The sequence below is a fragment of the Ranitomeya imitator genome, chromosome 9, assembly GCF_032444005.1.
Source record: "Ranitomeya imitator isolate aRanImi1 chromosome 9, aRanImi1.pri, whole genome shotgun sequence".
NCBI lineage: Eukaryota > Metazoa > Chordata > Amphibia > Anura > Dendrobatidae > Ranitomeya > Ranitomeya imitator.
In genome coordinates, this window is record NC_091290.1 from 133,985,264 (window position 1) to 134,012,481 (window position 27,218).

At 46.0% G+C, this 27,218-nt stretch overlaps 1 protein-coding gene across 9 annotated transcripts in view; it reads left to right on the forward strand.

Annotated features, from left to right (window-relative positions):
- NFAT5 (nuclear factor of activated T cells 5) overlaps window positions 1–27,003 on the forward strand; it is an 80,172-nt gene extending 53,169 nt beyond the window's left edge. For 5 of the 9 annotated variants that reach the window (XM_069739081.1, XM_069739083.1, XM_069739087.1 and 2 more), the window contains 6 exons: window positions 9,531–9,663; window positions 10,372–10,446; window positions 16,802–16,950; window positions 18,739–20,944; window positions 22,591–22,817; window positions 23,406–27,003. In XM_069739081.1, coding sequence (XP_069595182.1) covers window positions 9,531–9,663; window positions 10,372–10,446; window positions 16,802–16,950; window positions 18,739–20,944; window positions 22,591–22,814 — 2,787 coding nt within the window. In that variant the 3' untranslated portion in view covers window positions 22,815–22,817; window positions 23,406–27,003. The remainder of the gene's footprint in view (window positions 1–9,530; window positions 9,664–10,371; window positions 10,447–16,801; window positions 16,951–18,738; window positions 20,945–22,590; window positions 22,818–23,405) is intronic. The other 4 variants (XM_069739082.1, XM_069739084.1, XM_069739090.1 and 1 more) reach the window with 2 other exon arrangements.
- Window positions 27,004–27,218: the final 215 nt, after the last annotated feature.

Consider the following 27,218-nt stretch of genomic DNA (forward strand, 5'->3'; position numbering starts at 1 on the left):
AAGACATCGCTGGATCGGTGTCACACACGCCGATCCAGCGATGTCTCCAGGGAGTCCAGCGACGAAATAAAGTTCTGGACTTTGTTCAGCGACCAACGATCTCCCAGCAGGGGCCTGATCGTTGGTCGCTGTCACACAGAACGATTTCATTAACGATATCGTTGCTACGTCACAAATAGCAACGATATCGTTAACAATATCGTTATGTGTGAAGGTACCTTAATTGTCCATACTGCAACCGCTGGAGGTCATGATGGTGAAAAGAGGGAGAGAATTTCAGTTTACTTTTGCTTGAATCTTTTGTCCAGGCATAACTTTCACCCATCGTGACATTGGGCAAGCACAGTTACTGTTTCGGTCATTTGTTGCTCAGTAAGTGTTGTCCATGGGTATCATTAATCAGAATAGGACATGTACACGATGCTCACTGGGTGCTGTACATTTGCACTACTTATTGATGAATGTCGCATCAGGTCAGTTTGCCTGGACATCCCATTTTGAGTAATATTTTATGGTCAGATGACGCCCATTCTGCATCCCCTTCCAAGTTTTTTCCAGACTCGTAGAGTTCCTGGCTACTCTGTTTTGCAGGTGACTGCAGCTGCCCCCATTCACTTAAATGAAGCTGTTCTGCAACGGCTGTCCGGGAATGCCCCAGTGCAGAGAAAAAAATCTGAACTGGGGGTCCCAGAATCTTTAGGGGTCCTAGACATCAAACCTCAGTGATCATTGCACGATTACCTATCTTGTTAATATGCCATCATTTACTGAGATATCCTTTTATTAAAGAAGTGCTATTTGGGGCACCCATTATAAGTGGGTTGATAACCAACCAAACGGTAGGTATCAGTCATAATAGTATAACGGCACAAAAGGGTTATACTATAAAGGTCTGAGCTTCAAAGTTAAAGGGGTTGTCCTGTACTTAGGCAACCTCTTAAAGGCTACCTGTCAGCAGGATTGTGCACAGTAACCTACAGACAATATTAGGTTGGCGCCGTTATACTGATTATAATGATACCTGGGTTGATGAAATCCGTCTTGTGGTTGTTGTTGTATCTTTATTTTCAGTTTTGTGTTAATGATATCTTTGTCCTCCAGGGCAACCTGTGGGGGTCTTCATGTGGGGTCTTATTAGCTATTCATAATAAAGACTGTTTTTGGGTCACTGATCCCTCACTGACCTGTCCCCTAGTTTACATAATGAATATTATATATACAGTACAGACTAAAAGTTTGGACACACCTTCTCATTTAAAGATTTTTCTGTATTTTCATGACTATGAAAATTGTACATTTGCACTGAAGGCATCAAAACTATGAATTAGCACATGTGGAATTATATACTTAACAAAAAAGTGTGAAATAACTGAAATTATGTCTTATATTTTAGGTTCTTCAAAGTAGCCGCCTTTTGCTTTGATGACTGCTTTGCACACTCTTGGCATTCTCTTGATGAGCTTCAAGAGGTAGTCACTGGGAATGGTCTTCCAACAGTCTTGAAGGAGTTCCCAGAGATGCTTAGCACTTGTTGGCCCTTTTGCCTTCACTCTGCGGTCCAACTCACCCCAAACCATCTCGATTGGGTTCAGGTCTGGTGACTGTGGAGGCCAGGTCATCTGGCGTAGCACCCCATCACTCTCCTTCTTGGTTAAATAGCCCTTACACAGCCTGGAGATGTGTTTGGGGTCATTGTCCCATTGAAAAATAAATGATGGTCCAACTAAACGCAAACCGGATGGAATAGCATGCCGCTGCAAGATGCTGTGGTAGCCATGCTGGTTCAGTATGCCTTCAATTTTGAATAAATCCCCAACAGTTTCACCAGCAAAGCACCACCACACCTCCTCCTCCATGCTTCACGGTGGGAACCAGGCATGTAGAGTCCATCCGTTCACCTTTTCTGTGTCGCACAAAGACACGGTGGTTGGAACCAAAGATCTCAAATTTGGACTCATCAGACCAAAGCACAGATTTCCGCTGGTCTAATGTCCATTCCTTGTGTTCTTTAGCCCAAACAAGTCTCTTCTGCTTGTTGCCTGTTTTTAGCAGTGGTTTCCTAGCAGCTATTTTACCATGAAGGCCTGCTGCACAAAGTCTCCTATTAACAGTTGTTGTAGAGATGTGTCTGCTGCTAGAGCTCTTTGTGGCATTGACCTGGTCTCTAATCTGAGCTGCTGTTAACCTGCGATTTCTGAGGCTGGTGACTCGGATAAACTTATCCTCAGAAGCAGAGGTGACTCTTGGTCTTCCTTTCCTGGGGCGGTCCTCATGTGAGCCAGTTTCTTTGTAGCGCTTGATAGTTTTTGCCACTGCACTTGGGGACACTTTCAAAGTTTTCCCAATTTTTTGGACTGACTGACCTTCATTTCTTAAAGTAATGATGGCCACTCGTTTTTCTTTACTTGGCTGCTTTACTCTGTCGCCTCATTGGAGGACACAGGACCATGGGTATTATGCTGCTGTCCACTAGGAGGCGACACTATGCATAATCTGAAAAAGATTAACCGTGGCTCCTCCTCTGCAGTATACACCCCTGGACGGCGTCAGCCTTCTCCAGTTTTTGCTTAGTGTCGCATAGGAGGCACACCTAAGATTTTTTCTCTGTTTTTTTCCCGACGGATTACAGATGAAGAAAAGTGGGTCTCCTGTGAGACTCTCGGCATGGCTCCTTCCTTGGCCCCATATTACGGGGTGCCCAGTTGAAGTCAAGATGGCTATTCCCCATGTCGCTCCTTCCCCAGTCCCTCGGGCCCCCCTTCTTTCCCAATTTCTTTTGGTTTCTGGGTCGAGGCGAGGATAAAGCCCCCTGATGGTGACAGCAGCACCCTCCCTAATCCCCCTCTGGGGGCATTACGTTGAGACGCCTCAGGTAGGGCCTGTACAGGCAGCACTCTGCAGCTCCCAGCATGGGCAAGCACACTGCGCCTGCATCCAGGGACCCCAGCCCAGCTGCGGGCTCCTGTCGGGGCCGGGGGGAGTGCAGGCAGGCATGGCACAATAGAGACACAGGGCTCCCTGCGCCCCTGTCTCTGCGGCAGCACCAGCTCTATACTGCCTCAGGGGGACCCCTCACAGGGCCCCCTTCTGCTTAAAGCCCCACCGCTATCCTGCCTTTAAATCTGGGGGGGTCCTGTTCAGATCCGAGCCCCCTCCCAGACTTCCGCGCCGGCCTGGAGCCTTTCTGGGCATCAGGCATCTAATTTAGGCCGCGGCTTCAGCCTAGCTGAAGCCGCCGCCTCCTCTCCACCGCCCGGATGACAAATATGACACTCTACAGTGTCATAGAAGGGGCGGATCGAGACAGAAAGGGTGCATTTTTTACACAGCCCTGCCGCCTTTTTCAGCTCTCCGCCCCTTCTCCCCCTGCCTCTTCTCGGCGGCCATTTCTACTGCAGCAAGGATTAACCCTGCATCTCCCGGTCAGCAGGACCAGGCCAGCCAGTCTCCAGGGGGCACAGGACTGTGGATCTTCGGCACTGGACCTAGGGGCAAACTGGTGGGTTAAGATCACAGCTGGGTTTTTTACTTAGCTGTGAATCCATAATCCTTTACGACCCCCTATAGGTTCCTCTGTATAGCCACCCCTGTAGGGTCCTCTGTATAGCCAGCCCTAAAGCACTCTGTGCACTATGCCGGTTAGGCAGGACTGCTATTATGCATTCTGCACAGCCTGGAGGACCGCTCTCTCCAGTGGCAACACGTACCCGCACTGCCAGGACTGCATCCAGACTACTGTGTCAGAGCCCCAAGAAGCCCCTTCCAATGCTTCGGTGCCTAATGCCACGCCGGAATGGGTCACTCAGATGTCGCAATCTATGACGCAGTCTATAGATAACCTAACCTCCACATTGCTTCTGGCTCTGCAGAGTCATGCCTCGGCTATGACCACTACCCAGCAAAGAGAGAGCTTGACTCAGGGACAGGACGACCCTGGCACATCCCCGTCTAGGTCAGGACGCAAGCGGACCCATAGGTCAAGTCCATCTGCGTCATCCCATAGCACACGGTCATCCCCTTCTAGGGAGAGACACCGTAGTTCCAGGTCATCTAAACCGTCCCCTTCCAGGGGCAGACAATGCAGATCTCCGAAATCCCCGACCAGAGAAGGCCTCCGCCCCAGCTCACCCAGCAGGGGACGCCTCAGTGATACAGAGGATTCGGAAGGCATCTGTGACTCCGACTCAGACATGGAAACGGAGGGGTCCCTGATTCCATTCCCCCCTAGCAATACAGCGCTAGTGGAGGACATAATCTCTTCCATCCATCGGGTGCTGGACATTTCTGATCCGCCACCAGAGGCCCCAGAACACAAGATTTCCTTTGAAGGAGCTCTGAAGCCGCCTAAGGTTTTCTCTAACCTCGCAGAGTTTAAGGCGATCCTTAAAAAACAGCTCTCACAGCCTGAGAAAAAATTCGCTAATCGCAGATATCTGGAGGCAAGGTACCCCTTCCCACAGAAGGATACCAAGGAATGGACAGATCCACCCGAAGTGGACCCCCCGGTCTCTAGACTAGCAGCACAGACTTTCCTTTCACTGCCAGATAGCTCAACCCTCAGGGATGCAGCAGACCGGCAGGTAGAATGCATGGCTTGTTCAATATTCGAGGCTGCAGGGGCATCCCTGGCTCCCGCGTTCGCTTCAGTTTGGGCTGCCAAAGTCATTCAGGCCTGGGCCAAAAATGTACAAGCTGGCCTCCAAGCATCCGCTCCTGAGCTGTTGGACCAAGCGGTTCAAATAGCAGTCGTAGCAGATTACATGCTTCATGCAGCTCTGGATTCAGCAAGGGGCGTAGCGGGGATAGCATCAAACGCCATCACAATTCAGCGTATCCCCTGGCTGCGGGAATGGAAAGCGGACGCAGCCTCAAAGAAGTCCCTCACGCACCTCCCCTACCTCATTGGGCGACTTTTTGATGAACAGTTAGACACGATGATATCCAACGCCACCGGGGGTAAGAGTACCTCTCTTCCCCAACTGAAACCCAAACGCACTTACAAGAAGCGTAACCAAACCCGATTCCGATCCTTTCGGAACTCCTCGGGCTGGTCTGTTTCACGTCCAGCATAAAATCGTAACCGTTCCCGTCTTCCAGATACAAGATGGAGTTCAACTCCAACCCACCGGACCGATTCATCCTCTGTCCCCTCAAAACCAGGCTCGTGCCTTCCGACAAGCAGTCTCCTCGCTTTGTCAAGCAGGAGTCATAGTACCGGTCCCCACGGCCGAGCGCTTCCGATGGTTCTACTCCAATCTATTCGTAGTTCCCAAGAAAGGAGGCAGCGTACGGCCCATACTGGACCTAAAACAGCTCAACAAATATGTACGGGTCCGTCTTCCGCATGGAGTCCCTTTGGTCCATCATTGCGTCCATGGAGAAGGGAGAATATCTCGCTTCCATAGACATACAAGACGCATACCTGCATATACCGATTGCACCTGCCCATCAGAGATTTCTCAGGTTCGCAATCGACCAGGACCACTACCAGTTCATGGCTCTCCTGTTTGGACTCGCCACAGCTCCCAGATTGTTTACTAAGGTCATGGCATCCACCATGGACGTCCTGCACTACAGAGGCATAGTAATCATTCCATACCTGGACGATCTACTTATCAAGGCTCCCAACTTTGAGGACTGCGAGCTCAGCGTCTCAATCACAATCGACACTCTGAATCGAATGGGCTGGTTAGTCAACCTACAAAAGTCATCACCCCGAGTCAGTCTCTGACCTTCCTGGGAATGCAATTCAACACCTCCAGGGGTCTAGTACTCCTTCCCAAGGACAAGGCACTGGCTCTCCGCCTAGGAGTTCGCACCCTCCTCCGCAAACCCCTTCGATCTCTCCGGTTTGCCATAAGAGTCCTCGGCAGGAATGGGGACGGCAATAGAAGTGGTCCCATTTGCCCAGTTTCACCTCAGGCCTCTCCAACTAGCCATCCTCAAGTCCTGGGACAAGAACCCTTTCTCTCTTGACAGGGATTTCCGGCTAACGTCGTCAACCAGAAGGCCCCTGCACTGGTGGCTCAAGCCAACCTCACTAGCAAAGGGGAAATCCTTTCTCAGAGGTCAATGGAAGGTTCTGACCACCGATGTGAGCCTGACTGGTTGGGGTGCCGTGCACTTATACCACAGGGCAAGTGGTCCCCAGTGGAAGCGACCATGCCCATCAACATCCTGGAAATTCGTGCCATCATCCTAGCATTGAGGGCCTTCCATCACTTACTGGCAGCCTCTCACATCAGAATACAGTCGGACGATGCCACGGCTGTGGCATATGTGAATCGCCAAGGGGGAACCCGCAGTACCCAGGCGATGCGAGAAGTGTCACACATTCTCCACTGGGCAGGAGGGCACCGGGTCGGTTCTCTCGGCGGTCCACATTCCGGTTGTGGACAACTGGGAAGCAGACTTACTCAGCCGATAAGGAATAGACTCGGGAGAGTGGTCTCTCCATCCCAAAATATTTCGCTAGATCTGCCATCGCTGGGGACCCCGGATGTGGAGCTAATGGCATCCCACTTCAATGCCAAGGTCTCCAACTTCATGGCCAGAACACACGATCCGCGGTCGCTCGGAGCAGACGCTCTGGTTCCTGACTGGGCCCAGTTCCAGCTTCTGTACATTTTTCCACCTCTCCCCGGATATCCAGGGTGGTGAGAAAGATCAAGCAAGAGGGAGTTCCAACCATCCTAATTGCACCGGACTGGCGCAGACGTACATGGTACTCCGACATCGTACAACTTACAGCAGACGCCCCCTGGCGTCTCCCCAACCGCCCCGATGTTCTATCACAAGGCCCGTTCTACCACCAGAACTCAGGGGCTCTCAATTTGACAGTGTGGCCCTTGAGACCTAGGTTCTAACCCAGGCAGGGCTCTCGCCGGACGTAATTGGAACCATGATCAGGGCACAGAAGCCATCCTCTGCCAAGATTTATTACCGTACCTGGAAAGTTTTCTTTACCTGGTGCGAATCTTGTGGCCAGACCCCACTCCCTTATTCCCTCCCCAAGGTACTTGGTTTTCTCCAATCCGGTCTGGAGGCCAGGCTGTCCCTGGGTTCACTTAAGAGCCAAGTGTCAGCCCTCTCAGTGCTTTTTCAAAGGCGCATTGCTACCAAGCCGCAAGTAAGGACATTTCTTCAGGGGGTTTCCCGATTGGTTCCCCCTACAGATGACCACTAGAAACGTGGGACCTCAACCTGGTCCTGACAGCATTGCAGGAACCACCCTTCGAACCCCTTAAGGAGGTCCCGCTCCGCCTTCTATCCCAGAAGGTGGTTTTCCTGGTGGCAGTCACCTCGCTACGCAGGGTGTCTGAACTGACAACACTCTCCTGCAGACGACCCTTTCTGGCTTTTCACCAGGGCAAGGTAGTTCTCTGTACGGTCCCATCCTTCCTTCTGAAGGTTGTGTCCAACTTCCACCTCAATGAGGAAATTTCACTGCCATCTCTTTGTCCGGTCATGGTTCATAGAGTGGAGAAGGCTATGCATACGCTTGACCTTGTCAGGGCATTGCATATATATGCGTCTAGGACTGCGTCCTTCCGTAGGTCTGATTCTCTTTTCCTTCTTCCGGAAGGCGGCCGCAAGTGTCGGCCAGCTTCCAAAACTACCTTTGCCAGGTGATCAAATTCACCATACAAGAGGCCTACTGCCTTAAGAATTCTCCTTTTCCAGCCGATATTACGGCACACAATCTACACGGGCGGTAGGGGACTCCTGGGCCATTCGGCACAAGTGTGTAAGGCGGCCACTTGGACTAGCCTACACACGTTTACTAAACACTACAGGGTTCATACCCAGTCCTCAGCGGATGCGAGCCTGGGTAGATGTGTTCTGCAGGCAGCGGTGCCCCAAGTGTAGGGGCCTGTCTGCACAATATTCATCCATTGCTTCCCACCCAGGGACTGCTTTGGGACATCCCATGGTCCGGTGTCCCCCAATGAGGTGACAGAGTAAAGGAGATTTTTGTGTACTCACAGTAAAATCTTTCTCTTAGCCTCTAATTGGGGGACACAGCTCCCACCCTGTTGCCCTTCCGGGCCGTTGTTACTGTCGAGTTCTCATATTGTTTTCTTTAGCTCGTACATAGTTGCCTTCTTATAGGCATGGTTATGTTATTCATGTTACGTTCCTCCTACTGCTTTTGAAACTGGAGAAGGCTGACGCCGTCCCAGGGTGTATACTGCAGAGGAGGAGCCACAGTTTAATCTTTTTCAGATTATGCATAGTGTCGCCTCCTAGTGGACAGCAGCATAACACCCATGGTCCTGTGTCCCCCAATTAGAGGCTAAGAGAAAGAGATTTTACGGTGAGTACACAAAAAATCTCCTTTTTTTTCTTGCCATAATACAAATTCTAAGAGTCTATTCAGTAGGACTATCAGTCTTCTGCACAACACAACTGATGGTCCCAACCCCATTTATAAGGCAAGAAATCCCACTTATTAAACCTGACAGGGCACACCTGTGAAGTGAAAACCATTCCCGGTGACTACCTCTTGAAGCTCATCAAGAGAATGCCAAGAGTGTGCAAAGCAGTCATCAAAGCAAAAGGTGGCTACTTTGAAGAACCTAGAATATAAGACATAATTTCAGTTGTTTCACACTTTTTTGTTAAGTATATAATTCCACATGTGTTATTTCATAGTTTTGATGCCTTCGGTGTGAATGTACAATTTTCATAGTCATTAAAATACAGAAAAACCTGCATGCGTTTTTGCCGCGTTTTTGATTCATTTTTTTCCAGACATTTCCAAATGCATTTTGTAGTGGGAAATCCGCAAAAAAAAACGCAAAATTAATGAACATGCTGTGGTTTTTTATCGCAATGCGTTTTTTCGCGGACAAAAACGGATCATGTGCACAAAACATGCAGAATTCATTCTAAGTGATGGGATGCTTATTGTATGCTGTTTTTTTGCGGTTTTATAGCGTTTTTATCGGGGGGAAAACGCGAAAAAACAGCAAAGTGTGCACACAGCCTAAATGAGAACATTTGTCCAAACTTTTAGCCTATATTGTACATATTCGGAAAAAAACCTTCTGCAGGCAGGCGCCGGCCGTGGTACCTATGCTGCAGCATAATCGTATGTTTACTGTGTATGTAATTAATGTGCTTGAGGTTATCCTGATCTGCGCAGTAGCAGATATCGGTGATCCAATAGCTGCTACTGCGCCATCTTGCTAGAGAAGAAAAAATAAATTCCTCCTCCAAGACTGTGCCACCTGCGCAGCAGCTTATAGGCGATGGTGCCGACAGTGCCAACTTGGAGGAGGAATTTAATATGTACATATTCAATATATATACATATTATTATAATTTTTTATATATTTTTTTTCAATATGCTGACCGCCTAAATGTAACACTGTAGTGGAAAACTCCTTTAATTGATGAAGTTTTGACATCCTACAACCACCACTAGGAGTTGCATTGAAGCTCACTACATACTATACCATAACTTTCCTGCATTACTGAACTTTATCTATATCGTTTTGTTATCCCCCCCCCCCCATTTTCTATAGAATCATCTCATAGTGAAGGTTCCTCCGTACCACGACCTGCAGATCTCTTCCCCTGTTTCCGTTGTTATGTTTGTGGTGACAAACGCTGGTCGCTCTCATGAAGTTCAGCCATTCACCTACACTCCAGAGCCATGTAAGTACCCCCCTCTTTTCAGGTCTATGTTGTTTGGGGGTCCAGGATACATTACGACTCACAGTAAAATCACAGGACCTAAATTGCTATGGTCACTTGTGACTTACTGCAAGATACCATTGTAGTCACTGCCTTGCCTTAACCTTCCCGTGGTTAGGTGACTGCAATTTAAGGCATAATCTCAGCCTTATACCGCACAGTTGTCACTTAATGGACCGAGTAAATCTGGATTGGCATTTATATTTTATTATATCTAAAAATAAATATATATATATATATATATATATATATATATAATTTTTTTTTTTTTTTTAAAGCACTATCTTTTGGTCATTGGGCTAGTGAACAGAACTAATCCGTGTTATAGTCCCCTGTACAGTCTATAATTGTACTTGCTCTTGGTATCCTGCTCTCATTTTTTGTATTGATTCCCCGTTATTTTGGAGGAGGGCAGATATGGCGTTGGCAAATTTTGCGCAGTGCTTGAATTTATTTTGTAGCACACATGGATGCTTTACCGAAAGGAATGCTGACACCTCTGTCAGATCCCAGCTCTAATGGGCGATGAATATCAAAATGAGAGTTTATAATGCAGAGTTGAGGAAAGTTTTTCATTTTTTTTTATTTTTTTTTTTTTTACTAATACTGAGATTTCACCTTATGTTTTTTTTTTAACCTTTGTAATTAACTCTTGTCTTCCATTGGCAGCCATTCCTGTTAATGTTATAAAGAAAGAGATATCCAGTCCAACACAGTCCTGTACTTTTGAAGACTCTATGAAAGGTATCCATCTGCTTCATATTGATTCAAAAGTTCACTCAATTCTATCTGGACATTAGCTTTTTTTTCTTTCTTTTAAAAGGCAATAAATTTCCATTATTTTATTTATATGTATTTCTGGAATTAAAGGAAAACTCATCAGTTGTTATTCAAAGGCCTAGGCGTGCTACTTACCCCTAGACAAATCTTTAGAGTGTTATCTATGATTTAAGGGGTTCTCCTATTTGCACAGCTCCTTCTTCTTGTTAGAAGGTTTTTCTTAATGAAAAGATGATCACAGCGATCGGCTGTAATTCGTGAAGTTGAAAGTGTACAGTTTGACAACAGTGCCACCAGTGGCGGCATTAGGCATTACACTGGTCCTATTCATATCAGTGGTTTGTCTGAATGGTGCAGGATAGGACTGGTCCTCCAGAATGGGGGACAATCTTAATACTCTGACAGAGAGGAGGATTTTCTCTCATAGCCTCATATTTTCTTAAATGGGGCATAAAAATGTGTTTTCTTAATGGAACAACCTCCTGATTGACATGGCTTGGGCCCCAACAAATGCAAAAAAAAAAAAAAAACGTTAAAAGGTATCAACCACTGAGGACTCTAAATACTAAAAAAAAAAAAAAAAAAAAAAAAACCTTTAATGGAGCTATTTAATGTCAAATGTCGCTTTATTCCTTTAGATAGTATAATTTATAGTAATTGCTGTAGCTTAATAAACCCCCTCTCCAGCGGCTTCCATATTACGTGGTCTTTTCAGTATATGGATCTTATCATAACCCCAATCACTGCGGCTCTTTAATGAGGTATTCAGAGGATTTTGGGAAACACCATAGATAGTGAATCAATTTCACTGGATTCTGTCAATTCCACTTGTGTTTGATTAAAACCCAGTAATACTTCTATGCTTGGTAACCTGGATGCCAGAATATAGTTCTTCTGTTTAATCCCCAGGCAGATGAGCAGTGGCAGGACGGTCGGGCAGCCGCTGGTTTCTGCCTTCTCATTTTTGTCTATGTGGGCCAAAGATGCATGTAAATGGAGGAATCAGGATTGATTTGTACGGACAATGATTATTATTTCTATACTACATGTGTGGAAATACACGGTCTTTTCCATAACAATCGATTAGTAAATGAATAAATCAATAAAAATATGCCATAGGCTGACAAGTGTGGAGCTCCAGGCCTGTGTCTGCCTCCGACGGGACGCTATATTAGGGTTTCACGTGTTCCCCAATGAAGGCTATGAGAAAGGGATGTTATAATTACCAAGAATCCTCTTACTTGCTCTTGAGACCTTTTTATTGCTACACCTTTCATATTTCGAATTCACACTTGTGTTGTAGTGAACAATGTACCCTGCCCTGCAAATATTGGCTCGTCAAAGACTTTATACAGGGCTATCCTACATCTAAGGAGCCTCGGACATAACGCAAGTTCTGAGTCTCGCTCACTTCTCGTGTGTGACCAGAAAGCACCACATTGTATTGCCCTTAGGGTAGGCAATTGGTATCAGGTCCCAGGCCGCTGCCGATCTGATGAATGAAGGGGCACTCCTGTGAGTACTGCATCTGTCGTTGTTTGCCATGCACAGCACGATGATATTTGGTTTGGGACTCATAATGCAGCTCATCGCCAGGAGTGCTGGGCACCCATCAGTGCAAAATCGTATAGCTTTAAACAGTGAGTACATAGGTAGCATGCACGGCCGGCCTGCAGGTATCGGCGACTATGCAGGTGTCCTATCCCTATAGTACTGGTGCAATATGCCTGCTGGCCATGCATGCAACCTTGCAGTCACCTCTTTACGCAACCTCACCAGCGCCATTTAGCACTCGACATGGAAGCGGCGCCAAAGTAGAAGTATTAGTCATTTTCTACAACTGATCATACCGTATATCCAGCTGTTGGGCAAAACTACAACTCCCAGCATATGTAGGGCCGCAGCGCAGAGACAGCTGCCCTGCAAGATGGTCATATACCATACATTACCATTCAGTAGTTGTGACGTAAGTAGCAATTCATCATTCCATTCCTGTCTTCATTTTTTTTTTTTTTTTTTTTGCAGATTTTTGTTTTTCTATTGCTTCCATCCTGTTTTGTTTTATGGAAATGTAACGTGATTTGTTTATCGCTGGCACAAAGACCAAGGATTGCAGCCGCTCTGTAGGAAAATAACCAGCATGTGATGTAGAAACGGTATTCTCCACGGGGTCATCTGGGACCACGGCGCTCCGCTTACAGTACGGCTGTGCATTAACCCGGGCAGTAAAGCTGTTTACGGCCAGTCGGCTCCGGGCTCCAGCATGACCCGTGTTATGGTAGACTGATTTGCATTCCCGTTCTCCCAGGCTGGAGCTATGGAATGCAGATTTGTCAATGGTGGACGTAATGGACTTGACTTGTGACTTTGAATAAAGAGGAGATCTCCTCCACTAATTTCTTAAGCACACAAGCACTGGTGGGAACCCATAGAAAGTGTACAGCCCAGGTGACAGGGTACATGTTGATGCTAGCCATGCTGTCCAGCTGCAGAGGTATTCTCCGTGCCAGACGGTCATAAAACAACGTAGCGTTTGTGGCCCGCTCAGAATAGCAGGACAGACACGGAGTCTCTGCCAAGCAACTTCTGTATGAGAAGGGGAAAAAAAGAAAAAAAAAACACTTTGAAAACCTCAGAGAGACTCAGTTCCTGTTTTTCCTGTACGAGGCCGGCCAAGAAAATAAGATGAATCATAATTTCCTCAAATAGTAATTGAGACCTCGAAGAGACGGCGTAAACTAAAATGAAGGCAGATGGTATAAATGCTAGACAAGTATTACTCAGATGATGTAAAACAACAACTTTATCAAGTGACGTGAAGCTGTAGATTATATATAGTACAATGCTATAAAAATGAAAAGTTAGGCAGTAAAGGAAATGACTGGGCAAGAGGAGACTAGTAAACTACTAATGATAAGGAGGAGAACAAGAACATGGCAAAACAGCCCCTAAAACCCAGGTAAAGCGTAAAAAGGGGTTCAATTCAGACAAGTTTCATTAGTCCTAGGTTTATGGTCCTCAGTGTAAGGCTGAACATGCATGGTGACCATTCCAATGGAGGCAGCACATAACGAGGCCTTGTGCTCAAGATTGATGCAAATGTCAGCGGCAAAATAGAGTTTTTGAAGATTGCAAAGTCGTCAGCGATGTCGCCAGTTTCCCACTAGTCCCTCATAAAAGAAAAGAAAAAATGGCAACACAAATTGCTTGCACTCAGTTTCAGGGTTTTAGTTCAGTGAGTCTTCTAATAAACCATGCAGCCTTCATGAGGCTTGTTGTGGTCGCGATGATATCCTGAGTAAACAGCTGCAATGTGCAGGAGGGGACTTTTGTAGGCCAAGTAGACCACGGCCTGCTGCAAACAAGCACAGGAGAAGAGCTGGTGACAGAAACATTTTTGCTCCGCCATCTCTTGCACTCATCAAATGTTCAGCATCTTCAAAATAACCCGATGACGAAGTTAAACCTCATGAAGGAATATACGTGCCTCTACATTGGAATTTAAACACTGGATTTATGGGAATCGCAGATTTGCAAATACTAAAAAAAATGGTGACCACTTTTTCAAAACCTATCCATTTATTCAGCATGGAGTGCGAGCTCACCTTGCAGAAATGCCCGCACTTAAAGCATTGACTGCTATCAATCAGGTTATTAATGGTTGTCTGGGAAATATCCTCCACTCTGAATGCACTTGGGCAAATTATCAAGATCCGCTGCTGGCAGCTCCTATGCAGTCACCGATCAATGACGTGCCCAATCGGAGACAAGTCCACAGACGCTGCAGGCCGTAGTGGCATGTGTAGATCACTCAAGATACTCATAGTATCGTGAACAACATGCGTTCTGGCGTTGTGTTGAAAACCGTCTTCAGGGACATTTTGAAAAAAATTACCGCACCACTGGTTCTACGATCAAATGAATGCAACACCAAGCTGTTGCTGCACCTGGAGTGAATATTACAGCGTTCTGGCTACTGTATATTATGCCAATCCCACACCGTAATCAGTGACGTCCCAGATGTGCTTGATGGGAGACAAGTCTGGAGACGCTGAGGCCGTGGTAGCACATTATGGGGACTGCTCACAGCAACATACAGCCTTGTAAAAAAAAAAAAAAAAAATCCTTGTAGTGCTGCCTTATTTTATCTCCGTTTTATTCTTCTTTTGTAATATAGGTTGCATAGTTTGCAACCGTACACCCCCTTGGGGTTGTCACCAATGAATAGACGCTGACATCCTTTGCTAATTTGGTGCTGAAAAAGTTCCATATCCATGTACTTCTTGCCTAAAACTGAAATCTCATCTCCTAGCTCTAGTGATGAGCAAACGTACTCGGATAATGTGTTATACTAGCATGCTAGGGTATTTCAGTACTTCTCTAGAATAATGCAGGCTCAGAATCTCTAGAACACCTGCACTGCCTAAAAACATTTGTCCCTTACATCATGGATACCGTGTGCTTTAAAGAGTAACAAAACTTCTTTTTTAATTATTGATAAGCCTTTACAAAGCTATGAATCTTCACGATACACTCAATTAACTTAATTTGCTTCTTCCTTTCTCAATCACCATGCTGTTTTGACTGCCTCTTTTAGTAGCTATTTTGATCTGCTGCTCTAGCAATAACCCATACTCAAAGACTATTAAATCACCACACTATTAAAAAAAACACTCTCAATGTCTCAGCATGGGGGAGCAGAGACGTTCACAGAGAGAGAGACAATGTTTGTAAATAGTGTCTCTGCGCAGATTCTGCTAGAGCAACAGTTCAAAGCAGCTTCTAAAAGAGCACAACTGTTAAAACTGCACTTTCCGGATGCTGTTTTTGTCTAAAGGGTAAATGTCAGCTCTTTCATGAAGATCAGATCAGAATAAGAGTCCACTAAATGCGCCCAAATAACTGCAGAGCCATTTTCCTGCGATTTCCCCCCCAGACAGGGAGGAGATCCAGGGTCGGCCATTGACGCCATCAGTCACGTTCAGATTGTAGAACTCTTTCCTGGACGCTTTATCCTTCCAAGGTTCCCACATAGATTGTGGAGAACAGAAGGAGCTGATGTATCTGCTAAGTGAAAGAACAGATGGGAGCGCAAGAGGTTTTGCCACGACCGTCTCTCCACATCTATTCAGATTAAACAGATCTATTTTTGGTCTTTGAGCAAATATTCCATGTGTGCTGCTGGCTGCCGTCCATCCTCTTCACCAGCCCGTACGAGGCAGTCAGAAATCAGCCAAAAAGGAGCCGCACGAATGTTGTGCCGACAGCAAAGGGTTTTATTTCTCTTATTATAATTGTATGGGTGGACCTACAAAAATCATCCTCACCCGCCGTTTCACGTTTTTACCATGTTTTCTTGGAGCTTGAATACACTTTATCTCTCCCCTTTTTGAAGTTTTTTAGAAATTATTTTCTGATCCTGGGAAAGCTGGGTGACTCTGTTTACTGGAGGCAATTCACATGATGTCCTAATTTCTGCAAATGCCCCATTCATCTGTGGGTGAAGAGCGGTTACAAAGAGCGTCTCTCGCTCCTGTCCTGCACTATGCAAACAATGGGCTTTGTGTAATACTTCATTTCTCCTGTGGTGGCGCTGCAGACACCCGGAGTACATACTCACAGGTTTCCCAAAGAGATTGTCCTAGTGGGGACATGTTTAACAACTGGGTTAATTGTCAAGGGACTTCTCTAAAAAGTAGGGCTTGTCCAAAGTGGAGAATCCCCTTGAAGGCAGCCATTGGTTTTGCACTATTTTGGGCCGGTACGATGATGGACCAGTTTGCTCATGGCCTCTCCCCCACCACTATCAATGACCTCTTCTCATGCCTTCCAGCGATACCTATAAATATATCATTCTCATCTAGGGCTAGTTCTCGTTGACTAACCAGCTAATCTGTTTTGTTCTCATAACTCGCCGATCCACATAGCGGATATATAAATTAATCATTCCAAACACATTCACGCGGTGTGGTGATGCTCTTGGAAATTTTGGTTAAATTTTCATATCTGGTGACAATGTTGTTCTCCTGAATCCAGCGGGTTTTTTTTTTGGTTTTTTTTCATTTCATTCCTGAGATATGGCCTCCATTTCCCTATATATCAATCTAGTCCCTTCAGACAAGTGGGCGTGGTCATGAACTTGTCTTAAGGACCATGCCCAGTTGGATAAAAAGATTACATTTACATACAAGAAAGAGGGGACTATATCTGAAGTGTGGGAAGAAAAGAAAAACCTTGCCGGATTCAGAACTTTTTGTTAATGTTTCCGTGTCTGGGATGAAGTGTCTCATGCAGCTTGTGTTCCTTCTTCTCTCCCCAGCTGTGACCCCGCCGGGGTGTAACATCGACCAAGTGAATTTGATCTCACCTGCCCGCGGGTCTCCGCACAAGTCAAGCAACATAATCAAAAATGAAGATGTGGCTCCTATGGAGCTGACCGGAGACCAGAGATCGTCGCCGTTGTATAAGGTGCGTCCTGATAAGCGCCGTGAATCCGTGCAGGGCTCCGATGATACAATCCTATTACCGGGTCTTATTTTCTGCTCTGGTTACAAACATGACCCGTCCCATGGATAGATCATCGATATCAGATCGGTGGGGGAGGTCTGACCCACACCAGCCCACCCGTCAGCTGTTATCAGCTCTGGCGGTAGATAGTGGATGGAGCCGGAATGGTTCGGCTCCGTACACTCAATAGTGACCGGTCTCAGGTCCTATTAAATTCAGTAGGAGCTGAGCGGTTCCTTCAGCACTCACTATTTACATTTGACGGCCACCGAAGCTGAACACTGACGATTTTCGAGGTTGACAGGTCTCTTACTTGGCGCATAAATCCCAAATTTTGCCTTACAGGTAGATGTACCATTGATTTAGATTTTTCAACTTCTCAACCATATACTGTGAAAAAAAAAAAAATCTATAACCTGAATTGATCCTCTATGCCAATTGTCACCTTTCACGGCAAATTTCACCCTTTGCAGTGGATCAGGTGAAACCCGTGGCAAATGTTTAGCAACAACGAAAACATCCTATAAAGTCGCCAGAGTATCGGTCCAATACTAATGTACACTTACAGTAAGTGGTAAAAAGATTCCCCAACGCATTGTTTTATGGGAATTACCCATTTACTAAAATAACAGGGCAGCCCGGGCGCGTGCCTAATGTTCTTTACTAGGTGGTTTGTTTGCCTGGAGTTAATAAATCACTCTTCCTAGTAGGATTGCAGACAGAGGAACTCCGCACCGTATCTCGGTGTGATACAAATGAGGTTTCAGTGAAGGCCATATCCAATACCTATAACAAAGTGCCGGAAGCCATTGGTATCGGAATCTGTTAGACAGATCCTGGGACGTGGACCAAGAAATCGCACATAATACCATTTTGGATTGGCTTTTAATTTAAACCACAATTGCGTCACATATCGTAGTAGGGGTTCCTTTGTATTGTGATCTTGCCTTTTGGAAACTTCCTAATAAAATCCAATGTTCCTGGCAGTAACTTCTCTGCTCTTCAGTTTAACTACAGTATATAGGCAAGAAGTCAGCAAGAAGTCGTTTTAAGGGGGCGATCCTATGAAACAATATATATAATATCCACAGGATAGGTGATTAAATGCAGAGGGCAACTGCTGGGACCCCCGTTGATCACAAGAAGAGGGGTCTAATGTCTTTTATGTAACTGACACACTATTAAGCATGTGTGCGCACTGCTACATTATCCTCCTGTAGACACATAATACAGCAGTAGCCGCACATAGGGGCGTTTGGAACGCCATTTCTGGTGATTAACGACGGACCCCCACCAATCATACATGTGCCATCTATAATATAGGTAGGTGGTAAGTGTTATGTATGGGACAACCCCTTCAGACTAGTCACAGATCAAAGCCATGACCACATCGAAGGGTATAGACAGAGGGAGCAGCACAATGCAGACATTACATATAGAAATGTTAGTCCTGCAGTGCCCCCCAGTGGTGCTAATATTTATCACTGTAGTATAGAGGTGGCCATACATATTAGATGGCTGTATGAACAATCCTTCTGTCGATGCAGCCATACTATAATCAGTCCATACTGTCTGTCAGTCTTTCAGCTCCTTAAGACGATGGCTGTCAGATGGCTAAAGAGACCGTTCGCTGTTACTTTATCTCCAACAGATAGGCATTTTGATTGACATTGTCCATTTTAATCACTGAGCTATATTGGATATTATTTGCAAATGTCATTGAATGAAATATATTTTTTTTTGTTCTAGCAGTCATCCAAGATTATCGTATCGGCCCAGCAGAATCTGGAGACTTCGCCCGGCAGTGGGTCTTTCTCATCTCCTGTGACCCACCTCCCCCCTGAGAACGAGCAGCAGGCTCCGATTCAGGTGCAAGTTTTCAGCCCCGACCCGCTGTCCACCCTCCAGCCCCAAGATATTGCTCAGCCCAGCACGTTCCAAGCGTCCCCTCCAAGCCAGAGCGAGACCGCCATCATGCAGCAGACGGCAGCGTTTCAGGCCATGGAGTCCCAGAGCCGAGACGCCCTGCAGTCAGATCGGACAATGGTCAGCCTGACACAGATGGCAGAAGCTTCGCAGCAGGCTCAGCAGCCCGCGTTACAGGAGCAGGCTCAGACTTTGCAGCAGCAGATGTCTGGCAGCTTATTTTCCCCATCTAGTACCCAGATGCAGAACACCATTCACCAGCTTCAGTCTGGGAACTTTCAGTCCGGGGTGAGCAGCGGCAGCACAGAGGTCCTGGTCCAGCAAGTCCTGGAGGCTCAGCAGCAGTTATCTTGCGTCTTGTTTTCTAGCCAAGGTGGGGGTGAAAACGAGCAGTCTGCATTGGAGCAGGTAGAAGAACAGATCAAGTCTGGGATATTTCAGCTCATTGGTTCGATGCAGAATGCCCCCAGTCAGAACATGTTTTCTCCCTCTGACTCTGTGCACAGCAGACCTGAGAACGTCCTCTCTGGGAGGCCTGAAAGTCTTCTTCAGCAAGCCGAGAACTCCATGACTAGTCAGCAGCAAGCAATGGAAACCAGTGCATCCATGGTGATGGAGATGCAGCAAAGTATGCACCAGTCTCCAGGGCCAATGCAATCTGACATATTCCAAACTCAGAGTCCAGGCGCAGGGGGCATCCAGTCCCCCGTGTACCAGCAAGGTTCTCACCTAATGAGCGGCCTAACTGCCAGCGAAGAGATGCAGATGCAGTGTGATATGTTCTCCACACCGGGAGTCACTGGGAATGATGGGAGCACTGGGCAGCAACAAGTATCTGGCCCAAGCGCCAATCTCTTCCAGTCTTCCACGGCGACAGACAATGACAATTCTCCGAGCCGGACAGAACAGATGCAAAGCAGCGTTTTCCAGTCCATGGTCCAGATGCAGCACAGCGGAGACGGACAAGCCCAAGTTAACCTTTTCTCATCCAGTGAGGACATGCTTGGAGTCCAGACAACTGGTGGTCAGCAGCAAGGGACCGGACTGTTCCAGCAAGCTGGGGACATGATGGCCCTCCAGCAAGGTAATTTTCTTCAGCAGTCTCCACTGTTCCACTCCCAGAATACCATGGCAGATAACCAAACGTTGGCTCAAGACGCCCAAGGAAGTCTCTTTCACCCTTCAGGCTCCCTCGGGCAGCATCAGAACGCATCTTCCTCTCAAGACCAGATGCAGGCTTCACTTTTCCATCCACAAGAGTCAATCGCGTCTCCTCCCGAGCAGTCTGCCCAGAGTATGTACGCTATAAGCTCTCTACAGAGCAGCCAAGTGCCTCAAGAGAAGCCGCTGTCATTCTTCTCCAGCCAGAACTCCTTGCCACAGCTCCAGGGAGCCACCAGCCCGGAACAGCAAGCTGCCTTCCAACAACAAGCCCAGTTGTCCCATATCCAGAGTTCAGCGATGGCCCAGGAGCAGCAGCAGCCGCCGCAGAACCTGTTCCAAGCACAGAACCAGCAGGTGTCTATTTTTCAGGCCGCGCACTCCATGGTGGGCATGCAGGGCAGTCCTTCACCTCACGAGCAGACTCAGAACATGCTGTTTAGTGCACAAAGCTCTATGGCCAATATGGCTGCACAAGAGCAGCAGCAAAGTATGCTGTTCAATCAGAGCCAGGAGCCAATGGCGACCCAGGACCAGCAGAACCAAGCCTTATTTCATGCGCAGAACATGGACTTCCAGGCTCAGAGCCCCGTAACCTCCCAGCATGAGCAGCAGCAGTCATCCATGTTTCATAACTCCCCGCAGCTCCAGCTCGTCCAAGCCTCACCCACCTCTCCAGAGCAGCAGGTGGCGCTCTATATGTCCCCAGCGTCCATGTCGGCCCTGCAGAACAGTATGGGCCAGGCGGAGCTGCAGCAGAGCAGCATGTACTCTCAGTCCATCCAGGGGGGCGCCATGAGTCAGATGCAGGGGGCATCAGCGTCATCACCACAGGCCACTGGGATGTTCCTGTTTGGAATCCAAAACAGTAAGTTACACCCCAATAATGCTGAGTAATTTACTTTTTGTTTGTTTCCACATCCCCTGCTGGTTCAGTCCCTGCAGAGCATGGACCATCATGGGAAATGCATTTTCTTTTTTTTTTATTTAAATAGATTTTTATTAACAATATAAAGAAGAACATCAGAATGCCATTTACATTGCAATATATCACATACACATTTTCTTATTTAATAAACCCCAACATTACCCCAACTACCCCCCTCCCCCCTAAGACAGCTCATTCCCAATCTTCACCCCACTGAGGCCTTCTCTGCCTCGTGTAATTTATCCTCATCCAGGTCTTAAGAAACTCGACGTCTATACTCCTCAATCCAATTCAAGCCAAGGAGACCACATTTTATTAAACATTTCTATTTTCCCCCTTTTTTTGTACACCCCCTTTTCCAATTTTAGTCCATGTTGAACATATTGGAGAAATTCCCTTCTCGTAGGTGGTTCCACATTAATCCAATTTCGTGCTATCACTTTCCTTGCCATGTAGAGTAGCCTAGCGATTGCAATCTTCCAAGTATTGTCAACTCCAATTTCTTCCACATATCCCAGCACGCATACTATCGGGTCTCTAAGAACTCTGCACTTATACGCTACTTCAACCCGGCTCAAAACCACCACCCAAAAAGCAGCCAGCCTAGGACACATCCACATCATGTGATATATTCCTGCATTCTCACTCGCACACCTCGGGCACTCAGAATTGGCACGCAATCCCGCTCTGTATAGCACTTCCGGAGATTTATATACTCTATGCAGAATATATAACTGCGAGAGTCTATATGGTTCACTCAAGGATAGTCGCGGAACCCACTCCATCACCGACTCCCAAGTTTCATTCTCCATCGGCCCTACGTCCCTCTCCCACTTAGCTCTCGCCTTTATAGGGAAATCTAGCAAAAACGTGTGCATAAGGTCCTTATACAGAGTGGAAATAACTCCCCTTGTAGTCCCGTCACCACACACATACTCCAACACTATATCATCTTGAACCCTGATATCAGCCTTCTTATTCTGAACTCTAAAGGCATGTCTCATCTGCGCATACTGAAATTCCCCTGTGGATCGCAGCCCAAATTCTACCTGCAATTGGGAAAAGGACTTCAATGCCTGCTGCTGGATTATCTGGTGAACAAAGCAAATTCCCTTATTCTGCCATTCCATCAGTCCTCCCAGAGCCTCAAAATCCTTTAAGTTGTGGTTAGACCATATCGGTGTGAATCTAGTCAACCCTGTAACCGCGCGAATCTGCCTTAGTCTATTCCATAATTTGCTAATCAGGAACAGGGTTGGGTATACTCTCCCCAAAGCGCCCAAGGAGCCATCCTCCAAACACCTAACCACCGGTCGTCGGTCCGTCACCTCTTCCATTAGATGTTGTACTGCACTGGATGACGCCCCTCGCGCCCAGCCCTTCAAATGCTGACTCTGGGCAGCAAGGAAGTATATTTCCGGGTTGGGCAAAGCCGGGAAATGCATTTTCATATCATCTTTTTCAAGGGACCTTTTTATTGCAGATTCCTTGAGAGTATAGGGCCCAGTCACCATGATGATTGCTCTGAGCAATCATTATTGTAGCATTGGTAAAGAAATGACTAATCCAATGTATTCTCCCTACAGACTGCGGTCAGCTGATGTCTCCAGGAGCCGGACCATTATCTGACCAGATGATGGCGTTGGCTCAACCAGGCCAGCCCCAAGGAGACGGGCAGACGGTGACGACTCTCCTATCCCAGCAAATGAATGAGAATTCCTCAATGACAACAGATCAGAACATGGAGAAAATCAGCGACTTACTGGTGTCTCTCCACAACCAGGGGAACAACATGTCCAGCTCGTTTTAGGCGGTAAGTGGAGAGCGTAGATCCTCCGCCTGTCATCCTGAACCGTAAGCTCTGCAGGGCTAAGTGTATCTACAAAGCACACATGTCACTGGTATACGCTGTGTAACCAGGACTAATCATCATTCGCTACCAGTATAACCATTTTTTTTCGTACTCATCCAGCTCCGGCATAATGATGACTGACCAGACCCAACAAAGCCCCTAAACAAATTCAGATCATGAGCCAAAGTTTAGTAGACCCTAGATCAGCCCTCCTCCTAAATTTATGTAACCACGACCAGTCATCTCTCTGTACACAGAACTTTTTTATTTAGAGTTTTACGATGTTATTTTTGTTGTTGTTTTTTTTTTGTAAATTTTATCAATGCCCCCATTTTCTGGGAGCCTTAATTTTTTTCCATCAGTGGACGTGTACAAGGGCTTTTTTTTGTGTGTGTGTCCACCATTTTGGGATACATACAATGCTCAGATTTTAATTGCTTATATTTTACTAGCGCTAGCCAGTATGTTACAAGTCAGACACTCCCTTTAAATACCCTGATATGTCCTGCTTTATTATCACATTTTATCGTTTTTCTTTTTCCCTTCCAGATGCAGCCGGAGCAGCGTGGATGTGTTTTTAACGAAACTGGATTTTTAGTTTTTTTGTTTTATTTGTCACGGTCCAAGTAGAAACGGTTTTTAGTGTTGTGCTTCCCCTCCTCATACTCCTCTTTCTTCAGTATTTAGCGACCAAGACTACATAGCTAATATGATGTCCTACTCCAGAAAGCTGTAACCTCCCCCCCTCCGAAACCCTGCTGGGGGGCGCTCAGCGGTTAGAGCTTTCTCAGTGGTTGTAATGTTTACCTCTTATTTCACCCTAGTGTCCGTGTGTTTTATGTAGGCGTGTATGTATGATATATAAATATGTATATAATATATATATATATTTTTCTTCCTATCTTATTTCTTTTTTTGGGGGGGGTGGGGGCCATGAAGGAATCGATTTAATCTCCCTGCCAAGAAGCTGTGATAGTTGTGTTAGCAAGTGAGGACGGCACTTTGGAGAACGGGCCCGGTGCCCCTACGGCCCCTGGACACGGTCTCTATTCTCGCAAAGGTCGGAGGGGTGCTGGTTGTGACCTTTTAGGCAATTAATGCTGCACTTAGACCTGTTTTCTGCTGCCCTCTAGTGGGCGGCAGATGCAGCGACTTATTTTTATTGAGCCATGTAGATATATTTTGGTATCTGATCCATTTCTAGTTGCTAGTTTTCTTTGTGTTCTTTATATGCGTCTTCTGTAATCTCTCCTCCATGGAGGCATCAATTCAGGGATCGGACACTTTTTTTTTTTTTTTGGCTTCGCTATTCATCATGAGATACAGTAGCTGAAATGCTTAAAAAATTTTTTTAAAAAGTGTCCAGTCCCCTGATTAACAGTTTTAGTAGTGCAGGTCTATCACCGATATGAAGGGAACTTTTATTTTTTCACAGCAAGGCCCAACGACGGCCATCTCATTTTCGTTTTCAATCGTTCCACCTTTTTTGAATGGTTTTTATCTAACGTGTGTTTTAATTTTTAACGTTTTAGGGGGTTTTTGTTTTTTTTTCGTTTATTGAAAGCTCTATTTTGTATTTAGGTCTTTGCTACATGTACTGAACAAAGTGCGTTAGCAGAAGTATATATAAGAAGTATATAAAATAAAAAGAAAAGGTTTATATATAAATACTATACAGAAGATATTCTTTTTGCACACATTTGTGGCAGATTTTGTTCGTCTCTGTAGCTCCTGCGGGAAGGGGACGGGAAGAACTGGAAATGCTGCGTTATATGGAGTAGGGTCACGGGTGTATGGGGAGGCAGGTAGGTCTGGAGAAGGGGGTGCTTTCTTTATTACGGTCTATGGTTCCTTCGCATAGGTCTGTATGTATCCTCTCCTCCCAACACATGGAGCCAACAGTGCTGAACCTCATTCATGACCTTACAGGTATAACACAAACTGCACACTAACAATGACCTTATCCTACGGTCTTAGCACGGCTGCAGGTACTGACTTTACATGTGCAAGTGTCACAGTATGGACCGCGTTTTCAGGATCGGTCTCCGGTCTTTTGACCCAAACGCAGCCATCTTGTAAGCATATGAGAAGGTTGATTTAGGGCTTAAAAAAACCTGAGCTACGGCTGGTCCAGAAATGCCAGTCCTTGCATAGATTGTGAAACTTAGGCCTCACTCATCCAAGGGTTATATTGTGCTATATTCAAGGCCAAAGAAAAGGTTTGGGTTTTTAAAATAAATCCCGCAAAAGTAGATGCATCTGTAGCTTGCACCATCTGTGGTCGGTGCCTTTTTTTTATCAATTCCCACAAGTTACAAAGCTGGTTTGTATTCTTAATTTTACCCCAGTAATTTAACCACCTTCACCCAAGTGGCTTAAAGTTACTTAGTCTTAATAAAATTAAATAGCAAGTGTGTCCTCGATAAGTAAATTTCATCAGTCAATATGACTGCCTTCATGTTGAATTTCCACTGTAACATTAAAGAATGGAGGTCCATTTTTTTAGAAATAGATTTTTGAGTCCTGTAAACCAGCCTTAAATGGCAACGGGACAAATTTTAGGGAAGCCACCTTAAATGACCTGGATAAACAGTATGATATATTCCTATTAGATCATGTTTCATTGTAATAAGGGCCTGTAGTTGTGCGCATGATATCAGCTGCCTCCCTGACTCGTACGCACATACGAGGACGGAGGGATTTGGGACTCATGATATATAATATGCGGACCCTATTCTGTGATAATATTTAGCTTTCTATAAGTTATTATTAATTCAGAAATTTTATTGCCGGTTGTATATTTGAAAAGTTATGCAAATTGACGATTTTATGCCAATTCTGCTATCTTTTTTTTTTTTTACCAAGAGTAAAAATTCATGATTTACAGCAGAAATACCCGCCAGCTGCTGGCTAGTGAACACACACTTGATGAATTTGGTGCATTTTCCTCCAGCTCTCTCTAAATAAATTAAGACTGGTCTACCAATTACCAGACCTGATGAATCGGGGCCTAGAGAAAGGAATTAGTGACATTTCGAGCTGTAGGTTAGATTGAGTCCCTGCAAATTACGGTAAATCTAAAAGGGGTAAGGATGGTACAAGGGTGGGCATCAGTCTTTGGCCTTACATATGCACAATGACCAGCAAGACCACTCTTGTACTGGACTGGAAGCTCAGTAATGTACAGACAGCGCCACTCTTGGCCACTGGCTATTCCTGGTATTACGGCTTTACCCTATTGATATAGAGCCCAGCTGTAATACCAAAAACAGCCTATGGGCAATAGTGGCGCTAAAACTGAAGGGGAAAAAATGTAGTGATTGATTTCCAAGCTCAAATTCAGCCTCTAGCCCTGCACTCGCCTGTTGTAATGGCGTTGTCAGACTTTGCAAAGTTCACGCGACATATCCTCTGCCTGTTATTGAGACTGACAACAGAAAGGGGTCTGATAACCAGGTCCCCACACTCAGGCCCAGAAATAGACCACACATCAGATTTTCTGCTTTATTTGGGATTGATTTTGTATTTCTACCTATTAAGGTCACAGACATTACTGACCAAGGCATCGAACACTACGGACTGAACACTAACATCTGCTTTATATTCTGGACTTTCAGTGGGGTCTCTTACACAATGATCATACCGGAGCTAGTCATGTAGCTCCAACTATATTATTGTGGAACCACAACTCCCAGCATGCCACTATAGCAGACCCCTGAACTACACGGTTTAGATACAACACATCAGCCCGCAGGTCGCACACTCCGGACATGGTGTCTGTACAACGTGACGCAAGCTTCCGCCCCTTCGATATCCGCGGCTGCTGACACGAGGCGAGAAGCTGCAGCAGTCGGGGGGCTACGATAGTGGTATAGGGGGCTCCAGCATGACCTACCTCTCCATCCTCCTCCCAGTAGTGAGCGGTGCAGGGCACGGCTCCGGGGGGCTCGAGCAGCAGTTTTTTCTACCAACTACAAGCAGTTTGTTCTGTAGAGTGGCAGAGGTATTTTTATTGTTTTTAGCAATCTTGTAATAACGTGTTAAATATTAAACAAAGGATATTTTGCTTCTATCGGGACATTTGTATACTCTTTGCAATTATATTTCTGTAAACTGCTCAAATCAATAAAAACATTGAAAGTTTTCAGTCTGCGTGCCTCGCCTCATTCATTTCAAGGCCAAAATGGGACTTAACGACCTCATTATTAAAGGATGGCGGGACTAGAAGATTACAGCAATTGTCACCGAGAATACTGCAAGTTATATTTTCTTAAAGATAACAGAATGTATCATCAGCAAATTAGATTTAAAGGGGTTGTCCACCCCTGTTTGGCAAGCGCTGCAGCTCGACAATTTCGGACA